At 45.8% G+C, this 19,279-nt stretch overlaps 1 protein-coding gene across 2 annotated transcripts in view; it reads left to right on the top strand.

Moving 5' to 3' along the window:
• The first annotated feature begins 586 nt into the window (after positions 1–586).
• CXADR (CXADR Ig-like cell adhesion molecule) overlaps positions 587–19,279 on the top strand; it is a 59,759-nt gene continuing 41,066 nt past the window's right edge. For both annotated transcript variants that reach the window (XM_030579855.1, XM_030579847.1), the window contains exon 1: positions 587–704. In XM_030579855.1, the coding sequence (XP_030435715.1) occupies positions 650–704 (55 nt within the window). In that variant the 5' untranslated portion in view covers positions 587–649. The remainder of the gene's footprint in view (positions 705–19,279) is intronic.

Raw genomic sequence — 19,279 nt, 5'->3', positions numbered from 1 at the left:
ACTCCTCCTTGTCTTTGTCTCTAGTCTCTGCTCAGGGGGTGGGGAGTGCCCGGGAGGCGGTAGCCGCCCGTGTATCACGGGGGAAGGAGGGCAGTGCCTGTGCGGTGTGTGTCCTCGGAGGGGGAGGGAAGGGCTGGGCAGTGCCTGTACTCTGTGTGTGTCCCGGGGGGAGGGGGCAGCGCCTGTACTGTGCGGGGTGTGTGTGTGTGTCCCAGGGCAGCGGCTGTGCTGTGTGTGTGTGTGTGTGTCCCGGAGCAGGGGGCAGCGCCTGTACTGTGCGGCGTGTGTGTGTGTCCCAGGGCAGCGGCTGTGCTGTGTGTGTGTCCCCGGGGGAGGGGGCAGCGCCTGTACTGTGCGGTGTGTGTGTGTGTGTCCCAGGGCAGCGGCTGTGCTGTGTGTGTGTCCCCGGGGGAGGGGGCAGCGCCTGTACTGTGCGGTGTGTGTGTGTGTGTCCCAGGGCAGCGGCTGTGCTGTGTGTGTGTCCCGGGGGAGGGGGCAGTGCCCGTGCGGTGTGTGCGCGGGGGCGGGGGGTGCCGGTGGGGCTGTGGCCGGCCGGAAGTGACGGGCCGTTGTTCACCTGCTGGGAGCGTCCGTTGGGAGCCGCCGTGTTGTGAGGAGGACGCCGAGGCGCTACCGCCGCTGCCCCGCCATGGAGCTGCCGCCACTGGCCGCGCTGCTGGGGAGCCTCCTGCTGTGCTGCGCAGGTGAGAGCCGGGCGGGGGCTGATGTGGGGGTGCCCGGGCGGGCAGAGCGCGCCCCTCTCCCCCCTGCCCCGCCGCTCGGGGCCAGGCTTCGGGGCTGCTGTCCCCGGCACCTCCTCCCCGGGTGTCGTTTGTAGCACGATGCTTCCCCTCCCCCCCCGGTACCCCAGAGGCGGGCTCACCGGGTCCGATGTGTGCTGCGGGCGGGGACCGGAGGGGCTGGATTCTCACCCGCCAGCTCTGTGCCCCTGCCCGGGGCCCTGTCCCCTCCGTGCACCGCGTCCCCAGCCGGTGAAAGTGCCTCGGGATCCTTCAGTCGGAAAGTGGCTTTGTGAGCGGGGCAGGATGCGCCCGGCGCGGAGCCCAGACCCACCTCGGCGCTGATCCAGCCTGTTCCTCCTTAAAAAGCCATCGCGTGGCGCCTTGCAGCGCATTTCGCTGGTCTTTTCGTGGCTTTCAGTTGGATCCGTGTAAAAATGTGGCTCCGTAACCTGCAATGTAGGAAATGTGGATTAAATGGGAAGCTCAGGGCAGAGCTAACTTTCTCAACGAGTAACTTTTACAACGTCATTAATAAATTCCTGGGGTGGAAGTCAAAGCAAAGAGTATAAATTAGTTGGAAATACTTTGATCTGTCCGCAGCGTATTAAGCAAAAGGAGCTGGCATGTTGCACTATGTGTTTCTAAAACAGGTCCTTGTTTTGACACCCTTTTGGTTGCTAAAAGGTGGATAAGGATAGTTTACTTCTTTCAATGTATATGCAGTTATTTTACAAATTATAGAAATTTTAGGTAATGGCATTAAAATGTGTTCACTATAGTTTGCCTAAAACACTTATTTTCGATCCTGTGATAAATTTTATCAAAGTGATATGTTAATTTCACCTAATTTTAGGAAACTGCTACAGTTATCTGTTGAAACACTTCCTGTTTTCAAAGCTTCCCGATATTTTGTACAATTTTGCATCAATTTCGATGTAATACAAAATAACTATGAAACACCTGGGGAGGTTAAAAGTTAGAAAAAATGCTTTTCAGGGGCATTAGGATGACTCTCTCTGTTTCCTGTTGAAATGTTAATGCCATTGTTGATGACACAGCTGTGTTGGGGAATTACTCATGGGATCAAAATTTGTTATAATAGAATCTCCAAATCTAACCTTTTGTGTGACAATGCATGAGTAGTTGGAAACTTTGTCAACTTCAAGTAAAAATACATGGCTGGTTTGCTTTTTGCTGTCAGTTTTACTGAATATATTACATTTGTTAATTAAGATTCATTTAAAAATATTTTCCATGTACTTAGAATAGGCACTGTGTATAATCTGGATTGATTGATGTTAATTTTGTGCAGTTAGAAACTTTTTGTTTTCGTTGAGTTTCTTGGACAGTTCTGTCTAGAGTGAAGTTTGAGCACAAATTTTATATATAAACACAAAACACTTGATTCGGGTGAAAACTCTGTATATAGGAAAAAATACTTACAACATTACTTTCTCTTTGCAAATCATTAAACTGTGCCAGTGTATATAATCCCTATAATTTGACAATTGTTAGCACATCATGTTGATATTTTATCATAAAATGGAAGTCAATGACCCAATGTGCTAGTGTTAATTTGAAACCGAGTAGCAGGAAATACAATTTATAGTTCTGATCCGTCTTTATTTAAAGGTGATTTGAAGAACAGTTGCTTTCAAAATGAATTTTTGGAAAGGGCAGTAATCAATGTTCAGTACACCGTCTATATTTAGATTTCAGAAAGACGGTAAATTTTAGCTTTTTATTTTGAATTTTCCTTCTTCCAATATTGTGTTATGCAAAATATTTTATGTTCCTTTAAAAGAAAGGAATATTTAAATGATTATTTTCAGTATTTTGATAGAGAAGTTTTTTTCAGATTATCTTTTTCCACTTATGACAATGATTTAGTTTTCAAGTATTCAGTTATCAAGTTGAGGAGATGCTGTAGTTATGGACACAGTATAGTTTTCAAATTCCGATCATCTTTAAGTGGACTTGCAAATATGTCTATTGTCTCCGCCTCAAATTAAAATATAAGTATTACATTAAAAATATTAAAGAATGTTAAGGTTATAAAGTCAAGCACTCAAAAAGTTAGAAGATGACGGAATTAATGCTGCATATTCCAACTTTAATTCAGCCCATTTATTGTACGTGTTAGGATATCATGTGGTCATGTAATTAAAGACTGTCTTTTCAAAGGTCCCTCCTCATCCTGTGCTCATAATGGGTTCTAATTAACTCCATGAGTAGCAGCTATTCAGTGTTTGGTTTTATCTTCACCATTTGATTTGTCTTCCCTTGTCTAACTTATTGTACACCCTTGCTCTGCTTTGAATACAGAATTAATTTCCTCATTGGCTTTTCTTACAAAGCTCATCATTGTAATATCAATCTGCTTCATAAACATTAATTTATTTTCATAACACTTGAGTGAGATAATGTGATATTCTGTTGTCACTTTACAGATGAGGAACTGGTACAGAAAGAGATTAAGGTAGAGAGAGCCTGCTAATTTTGAGATCCCAGTTTGAAGCGCCAGGGGACAGATTTTTATCAGAGAATTTGACGTTACATGTCCAGAAGAGAGCTGTATTGACTTCCATTGTAGTTGTGAATGGTCATCTCCTCTGCAAATCAGGCCCCCAAATGTGTCAGATTGAACAATTAAGATTTGGAACAAACTGATTTAAGTCGGGGTAGTCAATTATTTTTTGTCAAGGTCCAGACTCTAGAGAAACATTTTTCACACAGCAATAACAGTAATGATGAAATTTATGTAAAAAGATTTCATGGTCCATTCAAAAGTATCTGGCGGTCTGCGTTTGGCCCACAGTCCGCCTATTGACTACCTGGGGCTTAAGTGATTTGTCCAGCATCATACAGAAACCCTGTAGGAGATGGGGGGGGATAGAAGTCAGTTCTCCGGGGTGGCATTTAACTGATTTTTTCATGAGACTATCTTATCTTTCTGTAGTCCTCTGCTTTATTCACTCATTCCAGCTTCTCTGAAACAAATGATGCAGAAGTCCTACAGACAATAGCCTCATTTTCTATGCAGTCCTGGTTCATTTCTAGGACACTGCCTATTCGGTGCACTGAATTAAGCGGAGGTCATGTGAAGAAAAAAGTGTGTGATCATGTAATTAAAGGCTATATATCATGAGGCATACCCACAAGGGGTCTGAATTAAGGCTGTATGGGCAACCTTAATTCTAGCATTTCCTAACTTTTGAGTACTTGACTTTGGAACCTTAAATTGTTGTAAAGTAGCTTTTTATTTATTTATTTATTTATTTATTTTTTGGAAGAAATTTCCTAATTTATTTTAAAGCAAATGGGGGGGGGAAAATATCACAGAAAAGTAGGGCTGGAAAGTATCTTGAGAAGTCTAACCTTTTCTCCTCCCCACCCCATTTACTGGGGAAAACCCATAGGTTCCCTGATGGTGGCACCATTTCCTAGTCCTTTCCATAAAATGGAGCCAACGTTGAAGACTTGGTTCTTCTTGGGTATGACTTCACTATCCGCCGTATCGGCGAGTAGCAATCAATTGCTCAGGGATCGATATATTGCGTCTCATCTAGACGCGATATATCAATCTCCAAACGCGCTTATATCGATTCCGTAACTCCACTAACCTGAACGGAGTTGCGGAATCGATAGGGGGAGCAGCAGACATCGATCCTGCGCCGTGAGGACGGTGAGTAATTCGATCTTAGATACTTCGACTGCAGCTACGTTATTCATGTAGCTGAAGTTGCGTATCTAAGATCGATTTTCCCCCATAGTGTAGACCAGCCCCTTGTTTAACAAGAAGTTGTTTCTGCTGAAATGTCTGTGAAACTGTTGAGGCTTTTATGAGGTGGTGAAGGGGGAGGATGTTTTAGCACTGCCTGTGGGCTGAGGCAGGACCAAGTCAGCCTCCAGCAATGGGGATTCCACAACCTCTCCTAGAATCCTGTTCCAGAGCTTGACTACCTTTTAAAGTTTTTCTTTCATCTGACCTAAATCCCACTTGTTGCAGATTAAGCCCATTACTTCTTGTCATAACTTCAGTGGACATGGAGAACAATTGATTGCAGTTCCCTTAATAACAGCCCTTAATATATTTATTAATTTGACATCTTTTCTCAAGACTAAACATGCTCATTTTTTAACCTTTCCTCATGGGTCAGGTTTTCTAAACCTTTTATCATTTTTGTTGCTCTCCTCTGGACCCTCTCCGGTTTGTCCACATCTTTCCTGTGTTTAGGCATGGCTGGATTTGGTTTAAATCAACAAATGTTGGTGAACAGTTTTAGCTGACGCATTGAAAGAGAGAAATCCATCTGTAACAGTCAGCACAAATGCAGCTCTGTTCCTCTTCCCCACCCCCGCACCTTTTGCCTGCAGGGATTGGATGATGACACCAAAATTGGTCATTATTAGGGGGTTGGAATCTTTGGAGTTTGGCTCTGAAGCACAGACGTCTGCCACTTAAGCTAAGGGACTTAAGGTTGTAATCTTTTATGTGGACCAGACTGGAAGGAGGTGACCCACACACTTTGCCGTGTATTTGCTGATTGGCAGAGGACTGTTGAGACAGTATAATCCTGGGTTCAATTCTGGATTGTACTTTAATAGTCACAGACCCTTACATCCTGATCCCTTAATGATTTTCTTCTTTCACAGCTCCTATCTCAGGGTATGTCTACGCTACGGGATTATTCCGATTTTACATAAACCGGTTTTATAAAACAGATTGTATAAAGTCGAGTGCACGCAGCCACACTAAGCACATTAATTCGGTGGTGTGCGTCCATGGTCCGAGGCTAGCGTCGATTTCTGGAGTGTTGCACTGTGGGTAGCTATCCCGTAGCTATCCCATAGTTCCCGCAGTCTCCCCCGCCCATTGGAATTCTGGGTTGAGATCCCAGTGCATGATGGTGCAAGAACAGTGTCGCGGGTGATTCTGGGTAAATGTCGTCACTCGTTCCTTCCTCCCTGAAAGCAACGGCAGACAATCATTTTGCGCCCTTTTTCCCTGGATTACCCTGGCAGATGCCATAGCATGGCAACAATGGAGCCCGTTTTGCCTTTTCTCACTGTCACCGTATGTGTACTGGATGCCGCTAACAGAGGTGGTATTGCAGCGCTACACAGCAGCACTCATTTCTCTTTGCAAGATAGCAGAGATGGTTACCAGTAGTTCTGTACCGTCTGCTGTGCCACTGTAAATTGGTGATGAGATGACGGTTATCGGTTGTTCTGTACCATCTGCTGCTGTCATGGGTGCCCCTGGCTGAGGTCGGCCGGGGGCGCAAAGGCAAAAATGGGAATGACTCCCCAGGTCATTCCCTCCTTTATGTTGTATCTAAAAACAGAGTCAGTCCTGCCTAGAATATGGGGCAAGTGTGCTAGAGAACCAGTGTACCAAAGAGCACAGCCGCTCTATGTCAGATCCCGCAGAAATGATGAGCTACATGCCATTCTAGGGGGTGTGCTGCAACAACCCCACCCGTTGCTTCCCTGCTCCCCCGACCCTCCTGGGCTACCGTTGCAGTGTCCCCTCCATTTGTGTGATGAAGTAATAAAGAATGCAGGAATAAGAAACAGTGACTTGTTAGTGAGATAAAATGAGAGGGAGGCAGCCTCCAGCTGCTATGATAGTCCAGGTAGGACATTAGACGGTACGGAGGAGAGGAGCCCAGCATCCCGCTGCTATGATAGTCCAGGCAGTAGAGCATCTTTTCTTTAGACATGAAAAGAGGGGGGCTGATAGAGCTCAGTCCCCAGTTGCTATGATGAAGACAGTTACCAGCCGTTCTGTAACATCTACCGGGAATGACCGAGAGTCATTCCTATTTTTACCCAGGCGCCCTCGGCTGACCTCACCTGAGGCCAGCCAGGAGCACTCATGGGATGATAAGGACGGCTATCAGTCCTTTTGTATGGTACCGTCTGCCATACAAAGGAAGAGGATGCTGCTGTTCACTGCCGCTGCACCGTGTCTACCAGCAGCATGCAGTAGACATAGGGTGACATATAAAAAAGTCAAGAAACGATTTTTTTCCCCCTTTTCTTTCACGGGAGCGAGGGGGGTAAATTGACAAGATATACCCTGAACCACCCCGGACAATGTGTTTGACCCTACAGGCATTGGGAGCTCAGCCAAGAATGCAAATGATTTTTGGGGACTGTGGGATAGCTGGAGTCCTCGGTACTCCCTCCTTGAGCCGTCCATTTGATTCTTTGGCTTTTTGTTACGCTTGTCACACAGCACTGTGCTGTGGACTCTGTATCATAGCCTGGAGATTTTTTTCAAATGCTTTGGCATTTTGTCTTCTGTAATGGAGCTCTGATAGAACAGATTTGTCTCCCCATACAGCGATCAGATCCAGTATCTCCCGTACGGTCCATGCTGGTGCTCTTTTTGGGTTTGAGACTGCATCGCCACCCGTGCTGAACAGAGCTCCACGCTGTGCAAACAGGAAATGAAATTCAAAAGTTCGCGGGGCTTTTCCTGTCTACCTGGCCAGTGCATCCAAGTTCAGATTGCTGTCCAGAGAGGTCACCGTGGCGCACTGTGGGATACCACCTGGAGGCCAATACCGTCGATTTGCGGCCACGCTAACCCTAATCTGATATGGTAATACCGATTTTTAGCGCTACTCCTCTCGTCGGGGAGGAGTACAGAAACCGGTTTAAAGAGCCCTTTATATCAAAATAAAGGGCCTTATTGTGTGGACCGGTGCAGCGTTAATTGGTTTAACGCTGCTAAAATCGATTTAAATGTGTAGTGTAGACCAGACCTCAGTCTCACTTCACTTTCCCTCTGTCTCATCATCCTTTTGCATTCCAGTCAAGTTAGTTCCTTCTCCATGCTGCCTGAGCACCAGCAGTGGAGGATTCAGAGCTCCCTGTTCATAGTTCTGGTGCCTGGCACAGCAGACTCCCAGCCACCAAGAGGAACAATTTCAGGGAGAGTTCTGCTTACTCTTGCAGCCTTGGAATAGATCATGCTTATTTATTCTGTGGGGATGGTACATGTGCAATCTGGTAGGAACCGTATGAGGATGGATGGTGAACATATGATAATTACAAAGAGTCTTTTGAAAATTTAACTGCTAAAGTACTAACCTTTTATTGAGTTTGTGTAAGCCAGGGGTCCCCAAACAGTACCTGCGGGCGCTATGGTGCCCACCGGGACATCCATGTGCGCCCGCCTACTTGTCTACCGGACAAGCAACCACCGAAATGCTGCCAAGAAGTGGCAATGTCAAGAAGTGCTACTGGCGAAATCCTGCCGAATTTCAGCGGCGACTCCTCTTGATGACACTCCTTTACGGCGGCATTTCAGTGGCCAATTCATTGCTGCTTGCCAGTGGCGGTGGTCCTCGCCGGCTAGTCGTCTGGCGCACGCCCCATAGAAAGGTTTGGGACCACCAGTGTAAGCTATGGATTGCCCCGTATCTCCGTGAGAGTTTCATAGAGATCTCTGAGGCAGATTCCCATGGAGTGAGGGAGTCAATCAACATCTTGTTCTGCCTCTCAGACTAGGCATGTGGTGGTATGCGCATCATACAGACACACAAGCCTGCTTTCTGCAACCCTCCTGCCCCCAACAACTCACTTCAGCGATTCCCGAAATCAAAGCTGCTTACTAGGGGCCTCCTCTCCTGTTTGCACTTTGCAAAGCTCCGTCAGCTGTGACTGGCTAGCCTCCTCTTGGGTAGAGAAGAGCTCCTGGCTGCATACATCTCTGACCTCTGAGTCATCTGCCTCTGGGTCCCCCACCCCCTCCACATCCTTTTCCAAGTTTTCCTCCTCGTGGCTTGGTCCAGTCTCGACTGGCATGCAAGCCAACAAAGTATCCACAGTGGCCTTCTCAGTGGAGGTTGGCTTGCCACTGAGTATCGCATCCAGCTGTATGTAGAATCGGCAGCTTGTGGGCTTAACACTGGAGTGGCGGTTTGCCACCCGCAACTTGTGGGCATTCTGCAGCTCCTTCACTTTGACCCTGCACTGCAGTGTGGCCTGGTCATGACCCCTTTCTGTCATGCATTGTGAAATCAGTCCATAGGTATCATAATTCCTACAGCTGGAGTGCAGCTGGGAGTGGACAGCCTCTCCCCAAATGCTGATGAGGTCCAGCAACTCAGCATAGCTCCAAAGGGGGGATCGCCTGGTGCATGGAGCAGGCCTGGCCACCTGAAAAGGTGCGCTGAGACCACTCCATGTGTCACTGAGGAAACAGGAAGGGACTTTAAAAATTCCCAAGCAGTTTAAGGGGTGGGGCTCACTGTTGGTCACCTGATTTCTGAAAATCTAAAGTTCAAACTGATGACCAGAGAGGTGAGAACAGCCATTGTGGGACACCCCCCGGAGACCAATCACAGTGCTGTAATTGACCATGGTGTCTACTCTGGTACCAAGGCGCTATACTTCTGGTGCAGAAAGCTGTATGCCTCTCATCGAGGTGTTTTTTTTTTTTTTAATAGCGCTGCAACTGCAGTTTCTGTGCACTGCGTGGCTTGGCAGGTACACACCTTGGGAGTTACACTGCAGAAAGCTGCTTTACTGCACGGAAACTTGCCACTGTAGACAAGGCCTTAGTGACTACTTCTGTTTCTTCGCTTTCCCAAGCAGCTGGTAGGTGGTTCATATCAGATTTGGGTTACTTTCAGGTTTCTGTAGAGCAGCAGTGAAATTGACCAAGCTACTAAATTTCACTTGCTGCTGTTTTCTGGATTCAAAGACAAGTATTGAATTGGTTCACATATGGAAACATATCTTTGCAATTGTAAGAGCTAGAAATGTTAAAATGAGAGCCTACATTCTTCAGAAATTGGTGGTTAGCTCCTTCTCCATGCAACCTACCTGGGAAAGCTTCCTACCTGCTACTGGTGAATGGGCGAATACTTTGTTTCAGTCACTGCGTTATCTCTGGTTTATTCGCTGGTAAAGGGTTTAGTCTTTTCCAACCCTTGCTTTTAGCTGATTTTCAGGATTGTTGGCTGAGGGTATGTCTACACTATGAAATTAGGTTGAATTTACAGAAGTCGATTTTTACTAAACGATTTTATACAGTCAATTGTGTGAGTTCCCATTAAGCACATTAAGTTGGCGGAGTGCATCCGCAGCACCATCACTAGCATCGACTTTCAGAGTGTTGCACTGTGGGTAGCTATCCCACAGTCCCCTAAGTCTCTGCTGCCCATGGGAATTCTGAGTTGAGCTCTCAATGCCTGATGGGTGGTTTTGGGTACATGTCATCAGTCGTCCCTCCCTCTATGAAAGCAAAGGCAGACAATCGTTTCGCACCTTTTTTCTGTGGAGATGCCATACTGCTTTCAGCAGACGGTGCAGTAGGACTGCTAACCGTCATCATCCAACCACTGCTTCTGCTGCAACTCTGCTCTCCTTGTGCCATGGATCGACCTTGCAAGTCCTCTCATCATTCGGCATAAAAATCTTTTCTCATGGCATCCTGTCGTCACTCACCACTTCTGCTGCAACTCTGCTCTCCTGCTCGTGTCTCGATACCTAATTTCTCCGTGTTGTCATCATGGGCTCCCGGGAATGTGTTATTTTTGGGAAATGTGTGCAGTGCTAACTCTTGTCCTCCACCGCTTCCGCTGCAACTCTGCTCTCGTGGTGCCATGAATCCACCTTGCAGGTCCCCTCGTCTTTGGGTATAAAAATCTATTATCATGGCATCCGTCGTCATCCACCGCTTCTGCTGCAACTCTGCTCTCCTGCAGACAATACCACGGCAAGAATGGAGCCTGTCAGATCGCTGCTGCTGTTGTGAGCATTGTAAACACCTGCAGTATGTGCAGAACCAGAACCTGCAAAAGCAGGTGAGGAGGCGAAGACAGCGCAATCATGATAGTGATGAGGACATGGACACAGACTTCTCTCAAAGCACAGGCCCTGGCAATTTGGACATCATGATGGTAATGGGGCACGTTCATGCCATGGAACACCAATTCTGGGCCTAGGAAACAAGCACAGGCTGGTGGGACCACATAGCGTTGCAGGTCTGGGATGATTCCCAGGGGCTGGGAAACTTTCGCATGTGTAAGAGCACTTTCATGGAAATTTGTGACTTGCTTTCTTCTGCCCTTAAGCACAAGAATACCAAGATGAGAGCAGTCCTCACAGTTGAGAAGTGAGTGGTGATAGCCCTCTGGAAGCTTGCAGCGCCAGACAACTACTGGTCAGTCAGGAATCAATTTGGAGTGGGTAAATCTACTGTGGGGGCTGCTGTGATCCAAGTAGCCAATGCAATCACTGAGCTGCTGCTATCAAGGCTAGTAACTCTCGGAAATGAGCAGGTCATAGTGGATGACTTTGCTGCAATGGGATTCCCTAGCTGTAGTGGGGAGATAGATGGAACACATATCCCTAGCTTGGGAACGGACCACCCTGGCAGCCAGTACATTAACCGCAAGGAGTACTTTTCAGTGGTGCTGCAAGCACTAGTGGATCACAAGGGACGTTTCATGGACATCGATGTGGGATTTCCAGGAAAGATACATGATGCTCGCATCTTTAAGAACTCTGGTCTGTTTGAACAGTTGCAGGAAGGGACTTCCTTCCCAGACCAGAAAATAACTGTTGGGGATCCTGAAATGCCTATAGTTATTCTTGGGGACCCAGCCTACTCCTTAATGCCATGGCTCATGAAGCCATACACAGCTACCCTGGACAGTAGTCAAGAGCTGTTCAACTATAGGCTGAGCAAGTGCAGAATGGTGGTAGAATGTGTATTTGGATGTTTAAAAGCTCGCTGGCAAAGTTTACTGACTTGGTTAGACCTCAGCGAAACCAATATTCCCATTGTTATTGCTGCTTGCTGTGTGCTCCACAATCACAATGTGAGAGTAAGGAGGAGACGTTTATGGTGGGGTGGGCGGGGACCCCCTTAGAATTGCATGCAGCTCATCGTAGAAGTGGCATGTCTGGGTCTCTCATCCAGAGCAACCATTTGCCTCTTTGGTTTTTTGTTAGGCTTGCCTGAGCACCTTAATTTTCACATGGCACTGCTGCAGGTCCCTGTTGTAGCCTCTGTCCATCATGCCCTTGGAGATTTTTTCAAATATTTTGGCATTTCGTTTTTCGGAACGGAATTCTGATAGCACGGATTCATCTCCCCAAACAGCGATCAGATCCAGTACCTCCTGTTCGGTCCATGCTGGAGCTCTTTTGTGATTCTGGGACTGCATGGTCACCTGTGCTTATGAGCCTGCCATGCTAGCCAAATTGGAAATGAAATTCAAAAGTTCCCGGGGCTTCTGCTATGTACCTGGCTAGTGCATCTGAGTTGAAAGCGCTGTCCAGAGCGGTCACAATGGAGCACTCTGGGATAGCTCCCGGAGGCCAATACTGTCAAATTGCAACCAAACTACCCCAAATTTGACCTGGCATGTCAGTTTCAGCGCTAATTCTCTCATTGAGGAGGAGTACAAAAATCGATTTTTAAAATGGCTTCGTCATGTGGATAGGTGCAAGGTTAAATCGATCTAATGCTGCTAAATTTGACCTAAACTTGTAGTGTAGACCAGGGCTAGAGTTGGCTCTTCTCTCAGTTGGCTGATTTTTTTTCCCCTTAAAAACAAGCTTCACTGGCATGCCTATAATCTTCTTAAGTAACTTAACAGGTTGAATTCTTGTTTTTGAGGTAGATAAGAAATAATCTTTATTATAAGTAACTATTTGGAACAAATCCATCAGATTAACTTTTCTTGTTTATGAAGGAAAAATATATCCCACTTCAGCAAAAATTTGGAGTTTCTGCTTCAACTCTTCGGTTATGATATATACACTAATACAGTGTTTCCCAAACTTGGGATGCCGCTTGTTAGGGAAAGCCCCTGGTGGGCCGGGCCGGTTTGTTTACGTGCCGCATCTGCAGGTCCAGCCGATCGTGACTCCCACTGGCTGCAGTTCGTTGGTCGAGGGACGAACTGGCCACCACTTCCAGCAGCCCCCATTGGCCTGGAGCAGCGAACTGCAGTCAGTTGGAGCCACTATCGGCTGGATCTGCGGACGGAGCAGATAAACAAAGCGACCCGGCCCACCAGGGGTTTCCCTACACAAGTGGCATCCTAAGTTTGAGAAACACTGCACTAATATCTTGGCTTAGTATTTACAGATAAATCTTCCCTTGACTTAGGGGAAATATAGAGAATTTTAGTTTCAAATAGTAAGCTTAAAACCGTTTAGTTTGTGATCTATACTGACCTTTCTCTGACTACTTCTCTGTTTTTTGTTTTTGTTTTTTCATCCCCTCCTCTATCTACCATCACCACAGGCAGTACCCTTGGACTCACTTTATCTCTTAGCAGTTCTGGAATAAGGAAACATTTTAACACCTCTGTGCTGTCATTCTTTCTAACCAGGTCTGCTTGAGGTCAGAATACCACATTTTACGGAGTCTATATTTGGTTATTTTTGTACACCAGCACATTTTAAGGTTAAAACGATCAAAAGCAGGTTTTTAAAAACATTTCAGTAGGTTCACTTTTGCTAAATAAAATCAGTTCGTAAAGTAGAGAGGGTAGTTGCTTCTGAAATTGTGAATGTTAAAGGCAATTTAGTCTGATTTGCTTTTGTTTGTTTGCCTATTGCTTTTTCTTCCTCTGCCCTAGAGAGCAGTAGGCACCCATGTCAAAACACTTAGTGTGCAGTTATATTGGCAAAACTGCACTTTGCTTGTATAGTTTTATTTTGCTTGGAGCTGAGGGCTGAGTGTAGTTGAAATAAGCTATACCGGCAAAAACATGCTTTTGACAATACAAACTGTGTCCATGCTAGGAGTGTGGTGTCGGTATAGTATACAGATATAGTGGCAAGCTGCTCCTAATATAGACCTGACCCTAAACCTATTTTGAGAATATGATACAGGCATAAGATGGTAAAGTGTGATCATAAACCACATGTACTACTAGCTAAAGGCTGATCCACAGAATCTATTATGTCCATTAACACCCATTTGAAATGCTATTAATTCTAAAAAATGCATTGTATTCATTAGTTAGACATTCTGTAATATAAATAAGTAGAAAAACTAGCAACACTTACACTGTAAAAAGGAGACTAATGTGGCTTTGCTCCTTGCTCTTGAAGACTAAGTTTAAGATTCAATGTAACTGAGTTGAAAATTGTGTTGGTTTGCAGATTTCCAGGTGACTGGGATACATGGGAGTAAATCAGAAGTGCTGCTATATCACTACAGTGAGATACATTTCTAGATAAAGAACAGTGGTTTGAGGATTCTCTGTGTGGTGATCCTCTTGACTATTATTGTAGTCTTGTAAAATCCCACTTGAGCAGCACTAGTAATATAAGTGTTTTTATATATTCAACAAGGTAAAGGTGGGTGAATGGATTGTGGGCTGGCAGAATTAACTGTCTTGTACAGTTGAATTATTGGGTTATCTTAGAGAGTTTGTCCTGATTTTTTTTTGAGAGGGAATTGTGTGGGATAATATATGACAAATGCAACATGTCAGGTATAACAGAATTTAGATATGTCTATGTGACATACAGATTAACCTAGGAATGCATGTTTCTAGTATCTCTTGACTATGTGATTTGAAATTACACTGGTAGTATGTATGGTTAAATTAAATTAAATGCCCTTGTCTACAATAGACTATGTAATCCTTTGTAATTGAACTGGTGAGAGAGCATCAGTGTAAATATTAGCAGTACAATGTCCATGCTAGTTACGGTTTCTCAGGTGTAGGTCAGCTGCAGTTCTGCCCTAAACTCTCAGTAGTGCTGTACCATCTGATGCCAATTTATCTGCCCTTTGAGTACCTATCCCACAGATCCTGGCACAGCTGTCTGAGGCTGTGGGTTTCTGAGAGTTTCCAAAAGGCCATCTTGGAGCCAAGGTAAAGGTGGGTGAATGGGTGGGGGAATGTTGAAGTCTGACCTCTTCTCCCCCTCCCTCCCAATTTACTGGGGAAAATCCCATAGTTTCCCTACTTCTGGTACCATTTCCTAGTCCTTTCTATAAAATGGGGTCAAAGGTGAAGACTTGGTTCTCCTTGCTTAACAAGAAGAGTTTTTTCTGCTGGAACTTCTGTGAAAGTATTGAGGCTTCTATGAGGTGGTGGATGGAGGATGTTTTAGCACTGTCTGTAGACAGCTTGAGAAGGAAGATTAGTTCTTGGAATTTGTAATTCACCAGTCATGCATTCATCATGCTTGGAGTAGACAACATTGCACTGTACTTGCAGATGGTGGCGTCAGTAGGTAGAGCATCACTTTTGCGTTTGGATCATAACTCCAGACTGAGGGTATGTCTACATCTACAATTTTGCAGCGCTGGTTGTTACAGCTGTATTAGTACAGCTGTATAGGGCCAGCGCTGCAGAGTGGCCACACTTACAGCAACCAGCGCTGCAAGTGGTGTTAGATGTGGCCATACTGCAGCGCTGTTGGGCGGCTTCAAGGGGGGTTCGGGGAACGCGAGAGCAAACAGGGGAAGGAGACCAGCTTCGCCGCGGTTTGCTCTCGCGTTCCCCGAACCCCCCTGCAAACCGCAGGGAAGGAGACCTGCTTGCACGAGGGTTCGGGGAACGCGAGAGCAAACCGCAGGGAAGGAGACCTGCTTGCTCGGGGTTTCGGGGAACGCGAGAGCAAACCGGGGAAGGAGACCAGCTTCGCCGCGGTTTGCTCTCGCGTTCCCCGAACCCCCCTGCAAACCGCAGGGAAGGAGACCTGCTTGCTCGGGGATTCGGGGAACGCGAGAGCAAACCGCAGGGAAGGAGACCTGCTTGCACGGGGCTTTGGGGAACGTGAGAGCAAACCGGGGAAGGAGACCAGCTTCGCCGCGGTTTGCTCTCGCGTTCCCCGAACCCCCCTGCAAACCGCAGGGAAGGAGACCTGCTTGCACGGGGGTTCGGGGAACGCGAGAGCAAACCGCAGGGAAGGAGACCTGCTTGCTCGGGGATTCGGGGAACGCGAGAGCAAACCGGGGAAGGAGACCAGCTTCGCCGCGGTTTGCTCTTGCGTTCCCCGAACCCGCCTGCAAACAGCAGGGAAGGAGACCTGCTTGCATGGGGGTTCGGGGAACGCGAGAGCAAACCGGGGAAGGAGACCTGCTTGATTACCAGAGGCTTCCTCAGGTATGCTGGGATACCTGCTTATTCCACGGAGGTCAAGAAAAGCGCTGGTAAGTGTCTACACTTGATTACCAGCGCTGGATCACCAGCGCTGGATCCTCTACACCCGAGACAAAACGGGAGTACGGCCAGCGCTGCAAACAGGGAGTTGCAGCTCTGGTGATGCCCTGCAGATGTGTACACCTCCTAAGTTGCAGCACTGTAACCCCCTCACCAGCGCTGCAACTTTGTGATGTAGACAAGCCCTGAGTTCTTGAAGCCTATGATGAGCAGCAATGTCTGCATAACTTCAGAATGAAATGGGTTTTACAGTATCTTGCTTTGTGGAATTCCAGACCTTATGGATAAGAGCTCTCCTTTGTGTGGGAAAAAAGGTCTAGTTGCCTTGTGGAAGCTGGCTACTGTGGACAGTTGCTACTTATGTGGGACCATTTTGACAGTAGGAAGCCTATGATGAGTGAAGTTTGGTCATTTGTAGGGCATATAATGTGTTGAAGAGGTGCATGGTTAAGGATTTAAATAGCTGGGACTCCCAAACTGCATGAGCTATTGAATTTATGTGCACATTTTATGGCAGCCTCAAATAAATCTAAATGCATAATATTGGAAAGAGGTTCAAACTATTCAGTGGTGTTACAAGCCTTAATGGCTCACTATGGCAGGTTTATGGATGTGTACATTGGGTGACCAGGCAGTGTACGTAATGCTAGAATTTTCAAAATGTGTTGATCTCTCAGGGGCTGCTCTTCCTGAACAAGTGGCATAGATGGTTTTTGTGTCCCCACTGATTCCAGGTGACCAGGTATATGCATTTTTACAATGGCTTGTAACCTTTTCCTGACTACACAAACCTGAAGAAATGCAGCTTCACTGGTATGCTCAGTAGGTTAAGGATGGCAGTGGAAGAGTATGCTGTCAGGAGACTGAAAGCGAGTGGTGGATGCCTGACCTGCAATGGCTTGTTTGTTGGCTAATATAGCAATTGTCATATGTCTGCTGCATTTTGCATAACATGTAAAAGCAGAGAGGAGGTTTTCACTGAGTATTGAGTGTATGCACAGCTGGAGAGACAAGCAGTTGCACCTGAGACTGTTAGTGCAGACTGCAATTAACACACTGCACAAATTAGAAATGCTCCATGTACACATTTTCAAAGTGAAAGTGTGAATTTGATTGTGGAGTCATGAAGTGAATCTGATTAGTAGCTGACAGAAGTTTCTTTATGCTGCGGTACAGCTGTTTCTGTACAAAAAATATCTTTATCATTCTTTTTGTGTGTAGTTTAATGTATAATGCCTAGATAACTTTACAATTGATTTATATTTTATAAGCGAGGGAGTTGGTTTTAAATGTTCATGTCTGCAGAACTAAAAACTCAATTCTAAACAAAGCCATGACAGTTTACCTTCCTCGAAGCAAGCCTTTTCCAAATGGTAGTTGTAAAGCTTATACAGTCAAGGAGTGTCATTGTGTGTGGAAGCCAGTGAGAGGGGAGGGGGCTAAATGGGAACTGGCCTTTATAGAACTCTGAAATGGATGGATAGATTTTGCCCCAATTTTCTCAGTTTTTAATGTTTTGAGAAGAATGAAAAATTTCAACACAAGAGGTGACTAAAGAAGTTTACTATGTAAACCATTTTGTTACTTAACTGTGTAGCAGGCTCTAACAGGCATCCTTTATAATGTAATGTTAGACCTAAGACTGAATGTCAGTCATCTGACTCTCGTGCTAATCTCTTATTTATGTATCTGAGAAACAATAATTAAATTGTGAGTGCTGCTGCAAAGATCATTCTCTCAGCCTGTTGATTTTGATCCCTTGTCACAGATCAAGTCAAGTGCTTGCTCTTTGCCTCTCATTGGACTGCTGTGAGGGAATCCTGCTACTGAATCTCAGGGAGTTTGAAGCCACCAGAATGTGAATAGTTGAGGCACTGCTGTTTCCAGGGACACTCTTGAGGTGCAGATTTTCTATCTGCCAGACTCCATTGTTCACTTGTGAAATTTTCAAATGAGCACGTTTGTTTTCTCCCAGGCCTTCTCCTCATGCTTGGGAGGAGTTCCTCACAAACGTACGAAAAACTGCCTCATTATCCTCTTTCCAATCTCTCCTGTGGTGCTTACAAAAATTGACAATTGTATCAGCACACAAGCAGCATAACACTGTCTCTCATACTGACCAATATTCTCTCATCGTTTCCTTTTACTCCCCGAACTGTCTGTACAGGTCTGTTGCATCTTACGCACATTTAACATGCACGATTTCAGCTTTACACGGTTGGCAAAAAACAAAAAAAAGAGAAAAACAACAATTTGAATACTGTACCTATAGTGCTGGCAATTCCTCTCGCCATTACACTCAATGTAATTTTGACTATATGCGATTTTCGCTTTACGCGATGACTGCGGAACGTAACCCCAGCATAAGATGCGACAGACCTGCATTCATCTGTTGTCTCTTGTCTTGTATGTAGATTGTAAGCTCGTGGGAGGCGGGGAGAGGGTGCATGTTTTTGTTCTGTGTGTTCAGCTCCTAGCACAGTGGGATCCAAGACCAGGGCTTCTAAGCATGATGGTAATAGAAATAATGATTAATCAGGGAGGGAAAAAGCCTAATATAATCTCTCTCAAAACTCATAATTGTGACTTCAGAACTATATTTATACTGAAATTCCAGTATTTATTCTACCATTATCTATCATCAGTGAAGCCCCATGGATGGTAACAATAGTGGAAATACTAGTATGGATTAGGACAGGTTTTAATCACTATGTCAGCTAAACAGTGATGGTAACTTTATCCTATTTTTGGAAATCTGCCTCCCTCCCCCGCCCAGGGAATATCCTTCTCCTTTCCACTTGCTTGAGCATTTTCAGTGGGTGAGGTACAGGAGCCATTCTCTGTCTGGTGCAGTGGAGCTCAATGGCAGAGTGAGAGCGGGGGGTTGCAGACTTTCCTTGTGGCGCTTTCCTTGGTGTAGCCACAGCTGAGCCCCTGCTACTATCTTGTGGCAGCAGTGGTGACTCCTGAAAGAGCTTCTGCATGGGATGGGGAGGGACTTGGGTGCCTGTGCCCAGTCAGCTGCATGAGCTCCCACTTCAGTTCCTCCTGCTCCTATTCATTTGAACTGTGTAGGGTGAGGTGGGGTAAGCTTGTGAGCTACAGAGAAGGATCCCGAGGACTGCTAGTTTGTCAGCCTTACTGTAAAACTTGTTGCCAGAGGACCTCTTCCCATCTAAAGAGTCAGTCCTCTGTTAGGAGAATGTAGAGGATATTCTTGGTTCAAAACTCTAAATGTATGATTTCTGTAGAGTGAACCTATGTAGATAACTTAACTTCCTCTGACAGGCTACTGAAGAAATTTTATCAGTTCCTCATATATTTTGTTCTTGTAATTAAAAGTGGGAGTGATCACCAGTCAAACTATTA

Source organism: Gopherus evgoodei, chromosome 1, assembly GCF_007399415.2.
Source record: "Gopherus evgoodei ecotype Sinaloan lineage chromosome 1, rGopEvg1_v1.p, whole genome shotgun sequence".
Classification (NCBI taxonomy): Eukaryota; Metazoa; Chordata; order Testudines; family Testudinidae; genus Gopherus; species Gopherus evgoodei.
Note: the sequence above shows the minus strand (reverse complement) of the source record. Positions and strands in the feature narration are given on the sequence as shown.